At 38.0% G+C, this 16,384-nt stretch overlaps 1 protein-coding gene across 2 annotated transcripts in view; it reads left to right on the forward strand.

The window, feature by feature from the left end:
* The window catches only part of sema6bb (sema domain, transmembrane domain (TM), and cytoplasmic domain, (semaphorin) 6Bb), a 141,106-nt gene that overhangs the window by 112,031 nt on the left and 12,691 nt on the right, over positions 1 to 16,384 (forward strand). For both annotated transcript variants that reach the window (XM_079827855.1, XM_079827854.1), the window contains 4 exons: positions 235 to 414; positions 2,506 to 2,646; positions 5,285 to 5,362; positions 6,547 to 6,605. In XM_079827855.1, the coding sequence (XP_079683981.1) occupies positions 235 to 414; positions 2,506 to 2,646; positions 5,285 to 5,362; positions 6,547 to 6,605 (458 nt within the window). The remainder of the gene's footprint in view (positions 1 to 234; positions 415 to 2,505; positions 2,647 to 5,284; positions 5,363 to 6,546; positions 6,606 to 16,384) is intronic.

Genomic DNA, 16,384 nt, shown 5'->3' on the forward strand with positions numbered 1-16,384 from the left:
CAAGTTGTTTGTGTCATTTTAAACACTCAAGGAGATGAGCCTTATTTTAGAAAGCTGAATCATCCTAGTAGAGCAGTTTTGGTTTCCTCAAGATATGCCAGCTTGTCTATTCAAATTGCTTTTCGGATTTGTGCCTTTTGTTATTTTGGCAGCAGGTTTTGGTTTACAATTTAATGCCTCTCTTCCATTCGGTCTCATTTAAGAATGAATTAAGTTGTCTTCTGTTGCTTTCAGATACCAGCTCAACAAAATGGTGGTGGACACAAACGCCGGTCCCTATGGCAACCAGACGGTCCTTTTCCTGGGTTCCAGCCGAGGGACCATCCTCAAATTCCTTGTTACCCCTAACAGGGATAACACTGTGACGACCAACAATGTGTTCCTTGAGGAACTGGAAGGCTACAACCCAGACAGGTAGAGGTTAATACTAAAACGCGGCCTTTTGTTATTGTATAATGGTGGAGAATCACAAGTCACGGCATGCAAACAGATGGGGCGTTAACTGGTCATTATTTCTCGCTGAAGGTGGTAGGAGTTTGCAAGCACCACTCATTTTCCATGGATATAGTGCTAATTGCATCTTCATCCAGACAGACTAAATGCTGTTTATTCTGTTTCTCCTCACATTCGCACTCTCTATACCACTTATTAAAAAGCCGAGAAACTTTTTACACTCTAAAGCAAAAACATATGCTGTAAATCGGGTGAACCTATATGCAGGTTGTTAATTTCCAAACACAGTATTAGCTAAACAAAAACAAACACTCTTGGTAAAACATGAATCAGCATGAATCACTCAAAATTGCCATGCAATGTATCAGAGCAGGAGTGTGTGTGTGATGAGAATGGCGGCTCTGACAGTGCTCGCTTTGTCTAGCGCAGCGGGAAACCGGCTAATCAGAGGAGTGTAGATGGAGTAATCAGATCAGGCTCCGATCATGCTGGCCTTGCATAACCTCTGCCACCTCTCATCACACGGCAGTAAAGAGGTAAATCGTTTGACACGCGCAGGGTCAGGGAGGCCGCGACCGTTGGAGACTGCACAAAAATGCCTGTGTCATCATCCATATCGATCAAGACACTGTAGCGAAACCAACAATGACACAATTAGGATGGTGGACTTGAGTGTTAATTGACGTCATTCTCTTTTCACAAACACTTTCCTTTTTTATCTTGCTGTCTTTGTATCCTCTGTGTAAGTTGTCTGGCTTTTGTCTATCTAATAGTCTTTTTCTTGCTTTTTTTCTTTGATCTAACTATAGTAGTGGTTCATATTCAGCTCTTACGTCTTCTGTTACGCTCTCCTACTCACATGTGTCAAGAGAACCAGCTTTTTTCTTCTTAAATCAGTTTAAACTTGCCAGTGGCACCTCTTTATCTCACCCTCTCTCTGTTCTCTTCCTGTCTCTTTCTTTCGTTTGCTTGTTTTGGCTGCCTAAAAAAGGAGCTGTACGACTGCGATGATTGATTCATTCATTCATTCATTTTTTTTTCTCTCTCACTACGCAGTTTTCAAATAGGGCTGTCAATTAAATGTGTTAATTTAGTGAGATTGTGTGTGCATATGTGTACATACATGCATATGATTAATCAGATTAATTTATTGCCATATAATGTAATCACGTTGTTTGTTCTATTTTCAACATTGATTTTTTTCTAGTCTTTTGTTTCTCGAGTAAATTATTCTGTTTTTACAGCTTTTTAGAAATGTTTTTCTGTAAAACAAGACTAAAAAAATTAATTAGGAAAATGACTTTTTAAAGTGAGCTTGATCTCCTTTCTCATGGCCTTTGGTAAGTGTGGCTCATTACTCCGATCCGATGCATAAAGTACTAATGACTTTGCAGCTATTGAGGCCATTATTGACGCAAACTTTTCTAAAAACCATATGTATGCGTGTACATGTATACAAACAAATGTGCTTCCAAGCCAGCATAGCAGGTGCAAGCGAGATGCTCTTAAGTGGTAAGTGCCAATTAAGTGTAAAGCACAGAGGAGTGGGCGGCTTCCAGACTCCCAGATATCAGTCTGATTAGTTACTGAGGCCAAGCTCAAAGTGACAACACATTAATATGATATCACATTAATACGACACACGTTTTCTGTTTGAAGCACTTTACGCCTCATCCTGTTTTTCATTCAGAGGATGAAAGTTAGTGTCAGTTCATTAGACGCATATAACAAGCTGGTATCTTAATGGATAGATGGCCTTGGTAGAAATTTTTCATGATCTTTAAAAATATTCGTTTCAAGATGGCAAGCAAACTTTCATAACTGAGCTCCAATGTCTAATGTGTTAAATGGATAGTATATAGGATGTATGTGTGTGTATATATATCTCAAGTTAAGATAAACATTATCAGACTGTGTTAGGCTGTTTAGACTTTATTAAGGTCATTCTGTATGAAACTGTGTTTGAGTGTGTTCTCGGTGTAAATTGTGTTTGACTTTCTCCCTGCACTCTTTTAATTTGTTGCAAATTGATTTGGACCGTGTGTGTTCCAGGTGTGGGATGGACTCTCCTCAGGCCAGGCAGCTGCTCTCTCTCACGCTGGACCGCATCAGTCACAGCCTCCTACTGGCTTTCCCTTCTTGCGTGATCAAAGTGCCTGTAGCACGCTGCCAGCTCTATTCCCGCTGCATGAAGTAAGTGACACACACACACATAGGGCTATATATATATATATATATATATATATATATATATATATATATATATATATATATATATATATACACACACACACTCAGACACTCCCAACATACACACACACTCCCAAAATGGCTAAACACTAAGCTTTGTAATTGTCTTAACCACAAATTATTGGTCAGGAAATTAGCAAATGCATTACTTTTAAAAGCCATTGTCGTCTCAGAAAAACATCAAAGACAGAATTAAGTTTTTGGCAGAATATGGGAAGTTGCATGGTAATGCTCCAGAGCGGTGTCTTCAAAAATTTGGTGAGAAATATAATAATAAATGCATCTCTACTACAGTGAAGCATGGAGGAAGAGGTGTCTTTGTGTGGAGAGCCTTAGCTGCTGGTATTAACAGCTACTTCACTATGAAAAGTCATTTAATGCTATGGAGTATAGGAGAATATTGTAGAATGACTTGCTTTCCACAATTGAAAAGTTACCTGAAGAGGAATGATCAGATGTTGTTTTTCAACTAGACAATGCTCCTGCCCAAGTTGCAAAGACAACCAAGAAGTGGCTTGAGAAACAAGTCCATCAAGCTTAAGTTTTGGCCCGGTTTGAGTTCAGATTTGAACCTTATAGTGATTTTTTTTTTCTCACACTAGTAAATATTGGTTTCACATTAAACTCAAACAAACTGGGAGACATTTTAGACTACTCATGAACAGTTTTAAGCCATTAACATTGACTCTTCTTCCTGTAAAAAGTTGGGGAAGGCTATTCTGTGCTAAGTTACTTTATCTACAGTATTTGTGCAATTCTTGCTAATTTCCTGACCAGTGATTTGTGGTAAAAAAATTTTTAAGACCATTTAAAAAAACACTAAATATTTTGCTATTTATATATGTATATATTTGTGAGAACTTCAGTTTCATCTGGCACTTGCAAGGCCAGTATGGAGCATCTGTTTGGAGATCGAACGTGTAATTTCTAATGCAATAACGATCCCAAAAACACACCACATACACAACAAAGGTTTTTTTGAATCCCATTGAAAACCTTTGTGAAATTCTAAACCTCATTTAAAGCTGTTGAATGAATCGCAGCTTTGGGAAAAAAAATGTAGGCTAGAAATCTAGACGCACACTAGCGGCAGCAAATGTAATTTGCAGCCAGGGTCGTCTAGCAACTCTCCGTTGGCTTGCGAGCTTGAAAAACCAAACTCTGGTCAGGCCAATCACATTGTGTATAGAGTCGGTGGGCGGGCTTAAGATAATGATGGCAGAGTTGCGACGGTTCCGCGTGAATTCCCTGCTACTTGAAAACAAAGAAGATGGCTGCTGCTGCTGCTGGTGTACAGTGGTCTTTCGAATCGGCTTTGGCCGCGACTGGAATACTTGGAGTTAAGCTTTTCTTTGAGAAAATAACAAAGAACGGCACTCAAGTCATTCTTAAAAAAGGAAGCGTTCTGACTATGTCACCTTCTTCATTGTTCTTGTTGGTTGTAGCGCTATCCTATTGCATGCAGAGAGAATTTGAAAGACAACCGTTTATCCCGCCCCTCAGATTGAGCACTTCCAATGGCGAGTTCCCAGACACAACATCTTGATGTGGGTATGGCTTGTCAGGCTAGGGAAAATTGGGCAGAGAGAGACATGCGCAAAGCTTATTCGCTTCTTAAGTCATGATGTAGGGAATACTGTTTCCGGGTCCAAACCTCCATTCATTTCAATTGAGAATACTATCTCAACAGCCATTTATGAGCACTCTTTATTCATATCACACTTTTAAGCTAAGCATTTAAAACGTTATAGTATACTCTTCAGTTTCCATGCTCATGGCGTCCCGGACACCAATATTTTAAAGATTTATAAAAGACGGGTCACTCTCTGGCAAACTGAGATTTCGCTATGGAGATAAGTTACGATCATGTTGAGTGTACAGTACATTACCACCATTTGTTGTTTGCTTTTGGTATCTAATAGAGTGCTTGAACCCGGAAATGGTGACACATGATGTTAGACTTAACAAGCAGATCGAGTCCATTCCTAAAGAATGGCTACTGTAATCAAAACCAAGCGAGAACCAACAAAATATTAATAACAAATTATATTTTAGACAACATATGACTTATTTCATTAACTTTTAGTTTTTTATGCATTTTTTGCAAAATAAAATAAGTTTGCATTTATTTATTTGTGTATTTATTTAATTCTAATTTTTTCATGCAAGTTTAGTGTTGTCATCTTCCCAATATAACGTACTCCATATTTTGATGGTTTAATCAATAATGGTCAGTTCCAACATCTTAAAATGTTCCCAAAGGGAAGTTTTGTTATGTAAAATATAACATGAATTGTAACATCATTTGTCCTTTAAAGTACATTTCTAGCAGTTGTTTATAGCTTTCAGCTCTAGGATAGTTCTGTGTTTTTGTGATCACTGGTCAGGCACCAGCCTGTGTTCTGTGCCTGTGCCCATGGGCCATCGGTGCATCCCAGTGAGGCGCACTAACACATGTCACACATCTAATGTGTGCACTGAACCAGGTGGATCATACTTGGGTGAAATCCAGCGGAATTAAACTATATACTGTCTGGTGCCGTAAGGGGTACCATTCATGCTTTTTTCTGTTCTTTCACAGGAACTGCATCGCCTCACGGGATCCCTACTGTGGCTGGACCAGAGGAAGCACCTGCTCTTTCCTCCGTGCAGGTACCAGGTGGGTTTCGACAATGTACCTAATAACACAACGTCTATTAAGAGTTCCGTCTTTAGCATAAAGCATCTAAAGAATACCACTTTTTGTGTTCTGCCTCTGTTTAAATACACTTGTGAAAACATATCCGTCCTCAGAGAGACAGTTTTATTGAATTTTGTGTGCAAATAGAGGTTGTCTGCTGGTATTCTGAGATCAAAACTTGGAGGCCGTTTTACCTCAGCGCCGTTATGCAATTACAGCTCTCTGGCTGGATCTGATTTGATTTACCAAGGACGGTCAACCTGTGGATCGATTCGGTTTCGCATAATGCTGAAAAATTCTCACCAATTGAATTTCACAGCGGATAAACGATAGAGAAGTAGTTCTAATTACTGCCACTTGCTAATATACACAAACGGCGAATATGCAAAACAAGTTCTGGGACATTCTGTCGCCTGTTTATCTGTCTTTACGCACTTCTCAGTTTCTACAGTACGGCTAATGTTCATCCTCAGGAGAGCGGCGGGAAGGAATCTGTGTGCTCATTTCAATTCTCGGGGTGGTTCACCGCTATAGTATAAAAAACCCAGCCATCGTATCTCAGAGGAGTTCTGGAGATTACAGCTCTGTGCCTGCAGTTTGTAGAAACATTATATTTTATAGACATTTCACAGAAAGCGTTTAACCACGCGGGTGTAAGAGTATCTCCTGAAAAACTTAAGACCCTGGCAGTAAAAGACCCCTGGCTGCCTTGTTGTCCTGGGCTTTAACTAATTGCCAACGGTAGTGGAAAGAGGCTGGTCCCCCGGTGCACGCTTCTGCTGTGCGTAGCCTTCGGCCTTTCCTCTGTTTGACTTATGCGGTTGGAAGAAAGCCATTCGTGAGTCGACTGCAGCCATTTTTCTTCATTAATGTGGCTTTAAGGTAACACAGAACATCTCTAATACATCTCGCTGTGATGCCTCTGTGTGTACAAGGCTTGATCATGAGCAAGGATTGAGTTTCAGCACACATCCTGCACAAGATTTTCATTTGCAATATTGCTTATTATCAAAGCCAAGAGGAGCAAAGGACCAGAAAATGTTTTTTTAAAGAAAAAAAAGAGAGAAAATACACAGGCATTACTGTAATTCAGACGGTGCCGTTTTATGGCCTGTTTATGTGGTTTGCTGATGAATGTTTCTACTACTGTTCTTTCACCACAGGCTTCCCTTCGAGCAAGACGTCGAGCACGGAAACACCTCTCACTTGGGCGACTGCGACGGTAAGAGTACATTTTTATTACAACAATAAAACTCTTCACGCTGTGACCCCCCGTTCTCTCCCCTCGTCCCGTCAGACCTGCAGTCGCCGTCATTTTCCGCCCCATTTTGAGCTTCTGTTCTGCTGCAAGAGCCTCTGTTCGGGTGCATGGTGATCACAACTTGCGCTTTCTATTTATAGTTCCCTTTCATCTCCGATTATGTTCGTCTTGGAACAGCGTCGAGTTCTGGGTGAACCTCTCTTGGTGGGGTTCATCGCAGCAAACCAATCGTTCAGTCTGATATATATTCAGCCGCTGTAGAACCCCTTTGATCTCACCGCTGATTCTGCACAGGCATTGGTGCATGTTAATCTTGGGTCCACCACAGGAGACCTCGTTCATCTGCTGCGAGCCACAAACACTCGGATGTATAAATATTGCATAATGATCATGTCTGCCTGGCTGGATTTTAATCTGCTCATCAGGAGCTTTTGAAGTTTTCCAGCCCTGTTTCAGTTGTGGTGCACAAGCCAGAAAGTAATGGGGTGGTGGGGCCAACTGCTGTATTTGCTAATGTGTTTCCTAATGGAGATGATCAGCAAGTCAGGAAAAAAATAGTAGCTCTGTCACAGCAGCATGAATAATGTGATGTAAGAGAGCTTTATTTAGTTTTTTGACGGTTACAAAACTTCCCTTTTTAAAAAAACTGCCATATATAAATTCTGTTTGAAAACCTCCGAGATTTAAGATACCTTCTTTTGGCCCAATACTTATGCTGCATTGCATATATCCTTTAAATTTGAAGGCAATCCCTGAATGCATTGCAATGAGAGATAATGTTAAATGAATTGGGTATCATGAACTAACATAACAAACAACCCTTTTTTTATAGGATTCATAAATCTAGATTAATGTTAAATTATATAGGCCTGGTTTTAGTCTGGGACTAGGCTTAATCCTTGTCAGTGAAACCAGACGATAGTTATTCATATATCTATAACTATTCATATGTGTTTTATTTAAGTTTATTTTTGTATATTTCTAATATTAAAGTTATCTATACTATTGTTCATTGTTAATGTTCATTATACATAATACATGAATGTTAATTTATACAACTTGAAATGTTAGTGTATATGTAGAAATTAAAAGTAATAAATGTAAAAGTATTTTTGCATTGTTAGTTCATGATATTAGGTGCATTACTCATGATATTATGACATTTTATTGACACATTTTTATTAATTTAATCTATCTGTAAAGTGTTACATATAATCCCTCTATATTTCGTTCAGTATTGAAAATATTGATAAAAATACCCAGTATAATAGAGTTGCTGTGTAGAATTTCTGCTGTCTTTTTTCTCTGCTGTGCAGAATTGCTGCCGCCTTGTTGTCTATTAAATGTCTAGAAACCCTTTAAGCAAGATACATTTACTTAATAAGCATCACTGCATTAAATATTAAGGCATGTTTTCTGTGACACTGTCTTTAATACAGGTGTCTTATTGTAGTGGCAGATTTTTTTTTCCACTTATTTTAAGTATAAAGTTCAAAACAAGTGAAAACATTTGCCAGTGCAGTAAGACAAGATGCAAACATTTATGAAAATAATCTACAAAAACAAGTCTTGCTATCTTTTGCGGAGTAAATGTATCTTGTTTTAAGGAATATTAGATAGGCCAGCACAAACTGACATAAATGATCAGCATGTAAATTGCTGGTTTAAGCTGGCCTCTCTAATGTAGTGTTGCATGCATGGACAGCATCTCATTCTTCATCTGTAATAAGTCGTGCGTAAATAAGTGTTTGCCTGCAAGGCTTTGATCAGCAGACCGCATGTCACATCCATCACGCTCCTCAAGTGTGCTTCTCCTGGGTCTGCAGTGCAGAGAGACACAGGCCAGGGTTTGAGAAGTGGGCAGTTTAGAGGATGTAGCACTGCATCCATCACGGTTTGTAGCTGGTGACTGGCTTTCATCTACTGCTGGGAGGGTTGCAGACAGAAGATTCGGGGGGCCAGGCTCAGTGATGGAGATCACCCGGATGGATCTGAACTTCATATGACCCCAGATGTCCACTTCCATGTCCGAGAGGGCTTAGACGGCTGATGTTAACGGCTTCTGCTTAACGACAGAAAAGTGGTCAGTGGAAGTGGAGGCAGAAGAGAAGAATTGATTTTCATCTCGTCTCTCTGACTCGGTCTGGGCTGAATGATTACGCAGGGTGGGATCCATAAACCAACGAGGCAGATGCGGAGCACAAAATGGTTGAGAGATGAAGTAAAGCAAGTATAGATGGAGGAGCGGTGGTGGTTGTCAGACAAGCTGGAGCCCGTGACTTAGGGTAGGTGTCTGGGGTGGGGTTGGGTGCACAGACAAGGCCGTGAGTGATGTAGAGAGCAAGCTCTGATGTCTCCCGTGTCACAGAACCGTCACTGCGGCAATTCCCAAAGGCCTTGCGCTGATATAACTCTCTGACATGTTCCCGTTGCCTTCTGCACAGCAGAAGCGATTTCTCATTCCCTCACTCTTTCTTTCTGCCTCTCTTGGTTTACAAATAATGTACATTTTCTCTCTTGCTCAAAAAACAGTACTCTTTAAAACTGCAGTACAAACAAACAAGATTACATGATCCTTTTTTGTCAAGGTCAAGATTTCAGGTATTTCAGATTAGTGTTTATTGTTATACTGTAACATTTTGCTAATTGCAGTTTGATTTAAAGGTGCACTATGTAACATTTTTTCAGTAAAATATCCAAAAACCACTAGGCCAGTGTTATATATTTTGTTCAGTTGAGTACTTATAATATTTATTTGTACTATTTGTAAATCGTGAGAAATTTGCTATTTTAACCAAGGAACCAGGACGTGTGAGGGAGTCTGTCAATTGCGTCATATCAGCGTTATCCTTGGTTTCCGGTTTTATTTTGCAGAAACGCTTTACCCTTACTGCAGTGTGCAACAAGTGTCATAGCAGCCGCCGAGCGAATGCACAGAGTAACGTCATAACATCATTTTCATCTAATATGATAGAGCTGCGTTACCTCATACTCATGACCAGAAAAGCGGAAATGGCGCCAGCGACTGTGGCATAATAAAAGTCCCGCTGCTCGCGAGGTGTGTGTTGCGTTCATCCTATTAACAATCACTCCAGCGGCCTTGCTCCACTCCCACAACACTCGGCCCTGCTCTGCTTCATACTACAGTAACGTTAATAATCACATCCATGAACATGATTTCTGCCTGAGTCCTATCCCAATTCTTTTCCACCGGCTGTGAGCTGAAGACCACATGTCCCAAGATTCTGCGCTCAAAATTGGCACCATCAAACTACTTCTTTGTTTTGAATAGGCGACCTCTACCGGATGGAAAAGTTACATGGTGCACCTTTAAGGAGTCATATCATCCATTTTTCTACTTTTGTTAGTAATTTTGCTGATCTTTTAACAAATTTTTTTTATTTCATATTTAAATTTAAATGTAATCTCAGAAAACAGCCCACAGTTGGCTAGTTGAGAAATAACCTATACATTTTCACCACATTTCATTATCATTTTGCCTATTCGCCTTATTTTTAACATAAGAGTTGCCATGGCCATTTGTAGCTTGAATATGCAAAGCTTCCAGTCTCAGTTTGTTATTTTAGCTGTACAAAAACAGTCTATTATGCTGCTTGATATTGGAAACATGTATTTATCATATTATTTGAATGTATTATTGTAATCATAAACACTGGTTTGTAGCTCAAATATTTTTACCATTTAGTGCTATTTGTTATTCTTCTAGTTATTTACAGTACTTAAAGCAGCAAATGAATGGAAGTCTCACACAAATAGCTTACATCCGCATTGAAAAACAAGGTGAATTGCAGCTCATTTAAAGTCCAATTATGTTAGTGACAGACATAATTTCATTCAGAATGAGTCATTTTTACGTTTTTGTTCCAATAAATGCTCTTTTTGCACTGTTTAGGAAGTTTTGATTTAAAAAAGCTATAAGAAGTTAATGATACATCAATCTCTTTTTTTCCAAACGGGAATCTGATTCTTCATTATATGACCCTATTAAGTGGTCCTGCAGTGAGACAAATGAGTATTTTCTAGTCTCTCAATTATTACGAGGTTGCATAAAAGCTGCCTCCATAGTAATTAAAAAGAATGAGAAGAACAAAATCATGTTTTAATGGTGCATAGCTTGTCACATTGCTGGACACTTCTGTACAATGTTACTGCCCAAATATATCTCCCTGTATCTCTCTTCCACCTTCACTTCACCTTGGTAGTTTTGAGTAACCGATCGGGCAGTTCCTTCCGTCTCTCTCATTTTGTTCATCAGTGTGAGGACTGTAATTAGAGATGTGCCTGCTCTTCCTGTGCCCTGACCAAGCACTTAGCGATCTGCTTCAAAATGTCAGCTCTCCTTTTGCCTGATACACCAAGGGGGAGCCGATCAAAGTAGATGTAGACATCAGACGCTTTAATTTAGTTGACCTGTGAGGCCTGCACTCAAAGGCCCGAGACACGGCCGCCAACGGCCACTTGTCTTTCTGCATTTTGAGGGCCTATCTCTTTGGCTTTATCTTTCTATTTCTCTCTCTCGCTCTCAGTTAAGGGAGGCTGCCAGGTTGTGAATTCTTGCATAATGATGGATGATGACTAAACTAGCTGCAACAACTTTGCGCAAGAAATCACCAACGGTGCTTGAAACAATTAACTTGTTTGTTGTTGGAATTCATGTTGTATAAAGAGAGAAATGCTAGCATGAGAGAGGATAGCATGACATTTTACATTCCTGCCTGGGCGGACACTTTGCTCTCTTGCCTGATCTCAGCTCAATGTGGTGTTAACCCTTTACAGGTCATGACCTTTAAGTCAGCCGTATCGATTACAGGATTAGCGGCTAATTTAACGGTCCTTAAACTTCAACAGTATCCTTTTCATTGTAAAATTTCAGGTCATGTGGAGCAGAGTGTGAATTATTATGCCAAAGGAAGTAAGACCAATATAGATTTGTATGTATGTATATATATTAGGGCTGCAACAAACGATTATTTTGATAATCAATTAGTAAAATACTGTAAAACTCTATTTTATTTTATTGACAAAATGTTATAGATATTAATAAAGCAAATCACATTAATATGATTCTTGTAGCACAATCTGATAGGTAGCATTTTACATCCATATTTAATATTTATTTATTTAAAATATTTACATAGTTTTAAGGGTAGGTTCAGGGTAGGGGTAGGTTCAGGGTAGGGGTATGGATATTAATAAAGCCTCAAATCAGATGAATATGATGCTGGTAGCACAATCTAATAGGCAGCATTTTTTGCTGTCGAATTGTGCTACCTACTGTTTTAATGGGAGGTAGCAAAATCTGACAAGGTAGGACAAATCGGCAGAACACCGGCTCATTCGCGTGCGCGGTTTTAACATGCGCTTTTCCGAGCGCGTGCACTAAACGCCTGTCAAACACGTGATTACTGAACTAAGTAGTCTTACTGCGCTAATAATACTGTCAAATACACACAAGGTTAACACAAACACAGTCGGTTATGTCTAAAGTGAAAGTAAAATCGCGTGTGTCTGTATATTAGATTCACGGAGGTCTTAAACTGACAACAGAGCAGTAGTGAACACGCGGCCCTTAAAGAGACAGTTCACCTCTAAAATTATGTCATTATTTACTCACTCTATTATTGTTCCAAACCTGTATTCATTTCTCGATGAAAGAATTTTCATTTTTGAATAAACTATCTGTTTAATGTTAATACAACAACAAAAGACAAAGAGAAAATCACTCGCTGCTCTTGACTGAAAAAACTAATACAGTAGCTTTAATAAGCATCTATGTATATTTTATAGTGAAGTCTATGTAAAGTTTTAAGTTTAAGTAAGGGTTTTCAATTCTTTTAAGTAAAATAAAGAAAGAGTATTGCAATAAAAAATAGCCTTTTTTCTCCTTAACCTCTTGCTGTTCCTGTTGCCTAAGAATAGAATAACAAAAAACTGATGTGACAAGCCATTAGAACCGAACCGAACCGAAAACCGTGGTTAAAAACGGAGGTATGTATTGAACCGTGGACTAACTGTATTGTTGCATCCCTAATAGTGAGTATATCTAACCTTACAAAAATTAACCATGGTTTTACAAAGAAAAAAAACAAAGAAAAAATAAATAAATAAATAAATAAATAAATAAAACAGTTATTGTAGTTATTCCATGGTAACCACAAATTAACCATGGTTTTGCTTCAAATCCATAGTTTAACTATGGTATTTGTGTGGTTATACAAATGGTAATCAATATCAATATGCAAAACATGATTTTATTATATTAAGGTTTTCGTAAGGGTATATCTGCGCTGTACATTATGTACAAAAAGTTACTAAGCAAAAGGACAGTTTAAATCCCTAAATTAAAATGATTTTAAAGAAGAAAAAAAACACAAACTCAGTGTTACCAGATAAGAGGATTCGCTATGGACAAAGTGACCTGTTACTGTCATTTCTTTATCCTGTAAATAGGCTATAAGAAACGTCTTGCATTAATATTCAATTACACGCTGTTATCCCTTTACAGTTACTACTCTCATAAAACACTCGAATTACATGTTTATTTTTAAACCTAAATTTAGCATCCAACAGCAGATGTTTCTGCTAAATGAATGTTTTTGCGCTGAATATTAATAGTCTCCCTCTCTACTGCGTTCTGCTTCTGTCCGCCGCGCTCTTTCTGTGAAGTTTGAAGCTTAAAGGTGCTGTATGTAAGTTTTTCACATTACTAAAACCTAAAAATACCATAATATGTTTGCAGATATTTAGGAAACATGCAAAATTCACCTACTTGTTTCTCAGGAACACAATACTACAGCCAGTTATTCTACTTTGAAATGTGCGTTCCAATGTCGGAATGTCTGTTTTTGTTTTGTTCTGTACAATACCACACACTGCCAGTTTACCCAATTGTATTTTGACACCCCAGGCATCCATCTAAAAATCTCTATGAACGAGAGCATATTAAAACGCGGATAAATCAACTCATCAACTTAGTGTGTAAGTCTCGGCTTTCATTGTCAATTGCGCTTGCTGCTGTTGCGTGTCCTCGAGCTGGCAACCCATGTGAGCGTCGAGTCTGAGGAGGAGGGGGCAGAGAAAAAACGATCTCCAATATTTTGAATTTGGACTGCAGTACCTATTTTGACCTCTAGCTGTCAATCCTACACACCGCACCTTTAATTCAGACTGCCAGGACGCAAAATAGAAATACTCACGTGAATTAGTAACATTCACAGATGAGGATATAACCTGTAAAATGAACGTTTTGTGCTGAGGACGCAGACGTACACCCATCTGTCAAAGTGCAGGACAGGGTATGTTAAACTTATGTTCAAGCATTAGCTTGAAGCCTAAAATAAAGAATTCTCATATTTTGGGCGCTTAGATCACGTAGCCTACCATTCCATTCCAGCAGCTCACTCTATTTCTATATAATATATATATATATATATATATATATATATATATATATATATATATATATATATATATATATACATACATACATACATACATACATACATACATACATACATACACATACACATACACATACACATACACATACACATACACATACACATACACATACACATACACATACACATATATATATATATATATATATATATATATATATATATACATATATATATATATATATATATATATACATATATATATATATATACATATATAGTAAATAATTAAATTAGATTAGAAAGTTATGAAATTCATCCAGTTTAGACTATTCGTATATTCAGTTCATTGTTAGCTAACCGTGCAAACAGTACCAAAAGATCATTTAGCTTTGATGGATTCCAGTTCCCAAAAACTACTGACAGATTCCTTTAAAAAGTCGGCCGTCCCAAAACTCACTGAATAATTTTCACCAACATTTTAACCACGCTTACTTGTGGGACCGACGGAGTCATTGTTTGCATGGGAAACTCATCAGCAAATGCCAACGCTGTTAAACCAGGCATCAAAAGGGAGGGAGACATTCGTGTAGGAGAGCACTGTCATGCCCTGCCGTTGTTACGAGTAAATGGACTGCAAAATGAGGCTTCTCCTCAAATCTGCAGTTAAGTTCAACTACAGTATGTGTATAAAGAGCAGTCAGTCATAAGCCCCATTACTCTTTCTTTGCATCTATATCCCACCCGCTTACCCTTTTCTCTCGTGTGTGTGTGTACGTTGCTGCAAAAGCATTTGAATATAATCACAGAGTTGACACAGATGGAGGCAATTACGCCGCTGCTAAAATATTTCCTGGAGAAAGGTGGTGTTTTGACTCTGCAAACAGTGGGTTGCAATCACGATCTAATTGAAGTCCATGTTACACAAAGAAGTGCACGGTGCTGTCATTCTTGTGGAGTGGGATGACAGCCACGCAGAAAAAGGCAATGAGGCACATGCTGGCAAATTTGCTTCTCCACTGTAATTGGTATCAGCTAGCAAATATAGACATAGTTATACATCTCATGTACACTACTGTTCAAAAGTTTGGGATTGGTACGATTTTTCTCTTATATTCACCAAGGCAGCATTTATTTGATTAAAAATATCAATGTTTATAACAGCTGCTTAATATTTCTGTTGATTCTTTAGATATGTGAATAGTATTTAGTTTTTTTTTTTTATGTCCTAAAAGGAAAAAATTATTTGCAATCTTGCATAATTAGTAAAACAGAACACATTTGATGTGTCATGTATCTTTTTTACTTGGAATTTCGATGAAAGTTGTCATTTTGTAGTGTCACACTTAGTGCGAATCCCGTTTTGTATGCTCTGTGAAGAATGTACAGCTTTTATAGAGAGGTTAGTTGTTAAAGTGAGTGTTTATAAGACTGATGTGGTGCTCATGCCCTCCAGACCTTTCCAACACTCCCACAGGGCAGTTCATGTTCTCCTGGAGTACAACATCTCATGACCTTCATGTCCAGGTCATTAATCTAGTCATGGACAAACACATGTATGTCTACACTGAGGTAGGTCATTCTGTGTACCAGAGTTGGGGAAAATGGAAGAATTGGCTCCCTTTCAATGCATAAGTTGGAATTTCAAATTGAATCGGTCACATCCCACAGGAATTTGAATTGATATGACAAGAAGTGTAATGTATGGAATAGAAAGTTGTGTTTCTTTTGCAACACTCAAATGATTACATGATTAGTTTGGACTAATTATGTCTGTTTTTCTCAACTAATTAGACAGACATATTTCTGTACTGAATACAAGTAATTAGAAAGCACTGTCTCAGCAATTAAAACAATCAAATTTTCACCATACAGGTCTCAAATAGCTATAAACACAACATTGTTTAAAAATAATTATTACAAAATTAAAATAACTCATTATTGATGTTGATGTTTGGTTTCATTTAGATGAGTCTGGGGAAAATTAAAGTGATACCCCAGACTCTTCTAAATGGAACAATATATATATATATATATATTTATTTATTTATTTATTTATTTTTTTTATTATGTACTAGAATGAAGATTTTCATACAAGGAAGGTTGAAGAGGTAGTGGTTAGTGCACATGCTGTGGTGGTTCATGCGGTAGGCGTGAGTTTGATTCTGGCTTTGTAAAGTTTAAAATTTTTCCTGTCTTTTCTTTACTATATTAGTGGCAAAAGGACCAAAAAAACTAAACTACTAATATCATGTGTCATTTAGTAAAAGATTGCTCGAGAGATAAATTAGCATATATGTGGCTGTGTTCCAGTTTACG

This window comes from Gobio gobio (genome assembly GCF_949357685.1).
Source record: "Gobio gobio genome assembly, chromosome: 10".
Lineage (NCBI taxonomy): Eukaryota > Metazoa > Chordata > Actinopteri > Cypriniformes > Gobionidae > Gobio > Gobio gobio.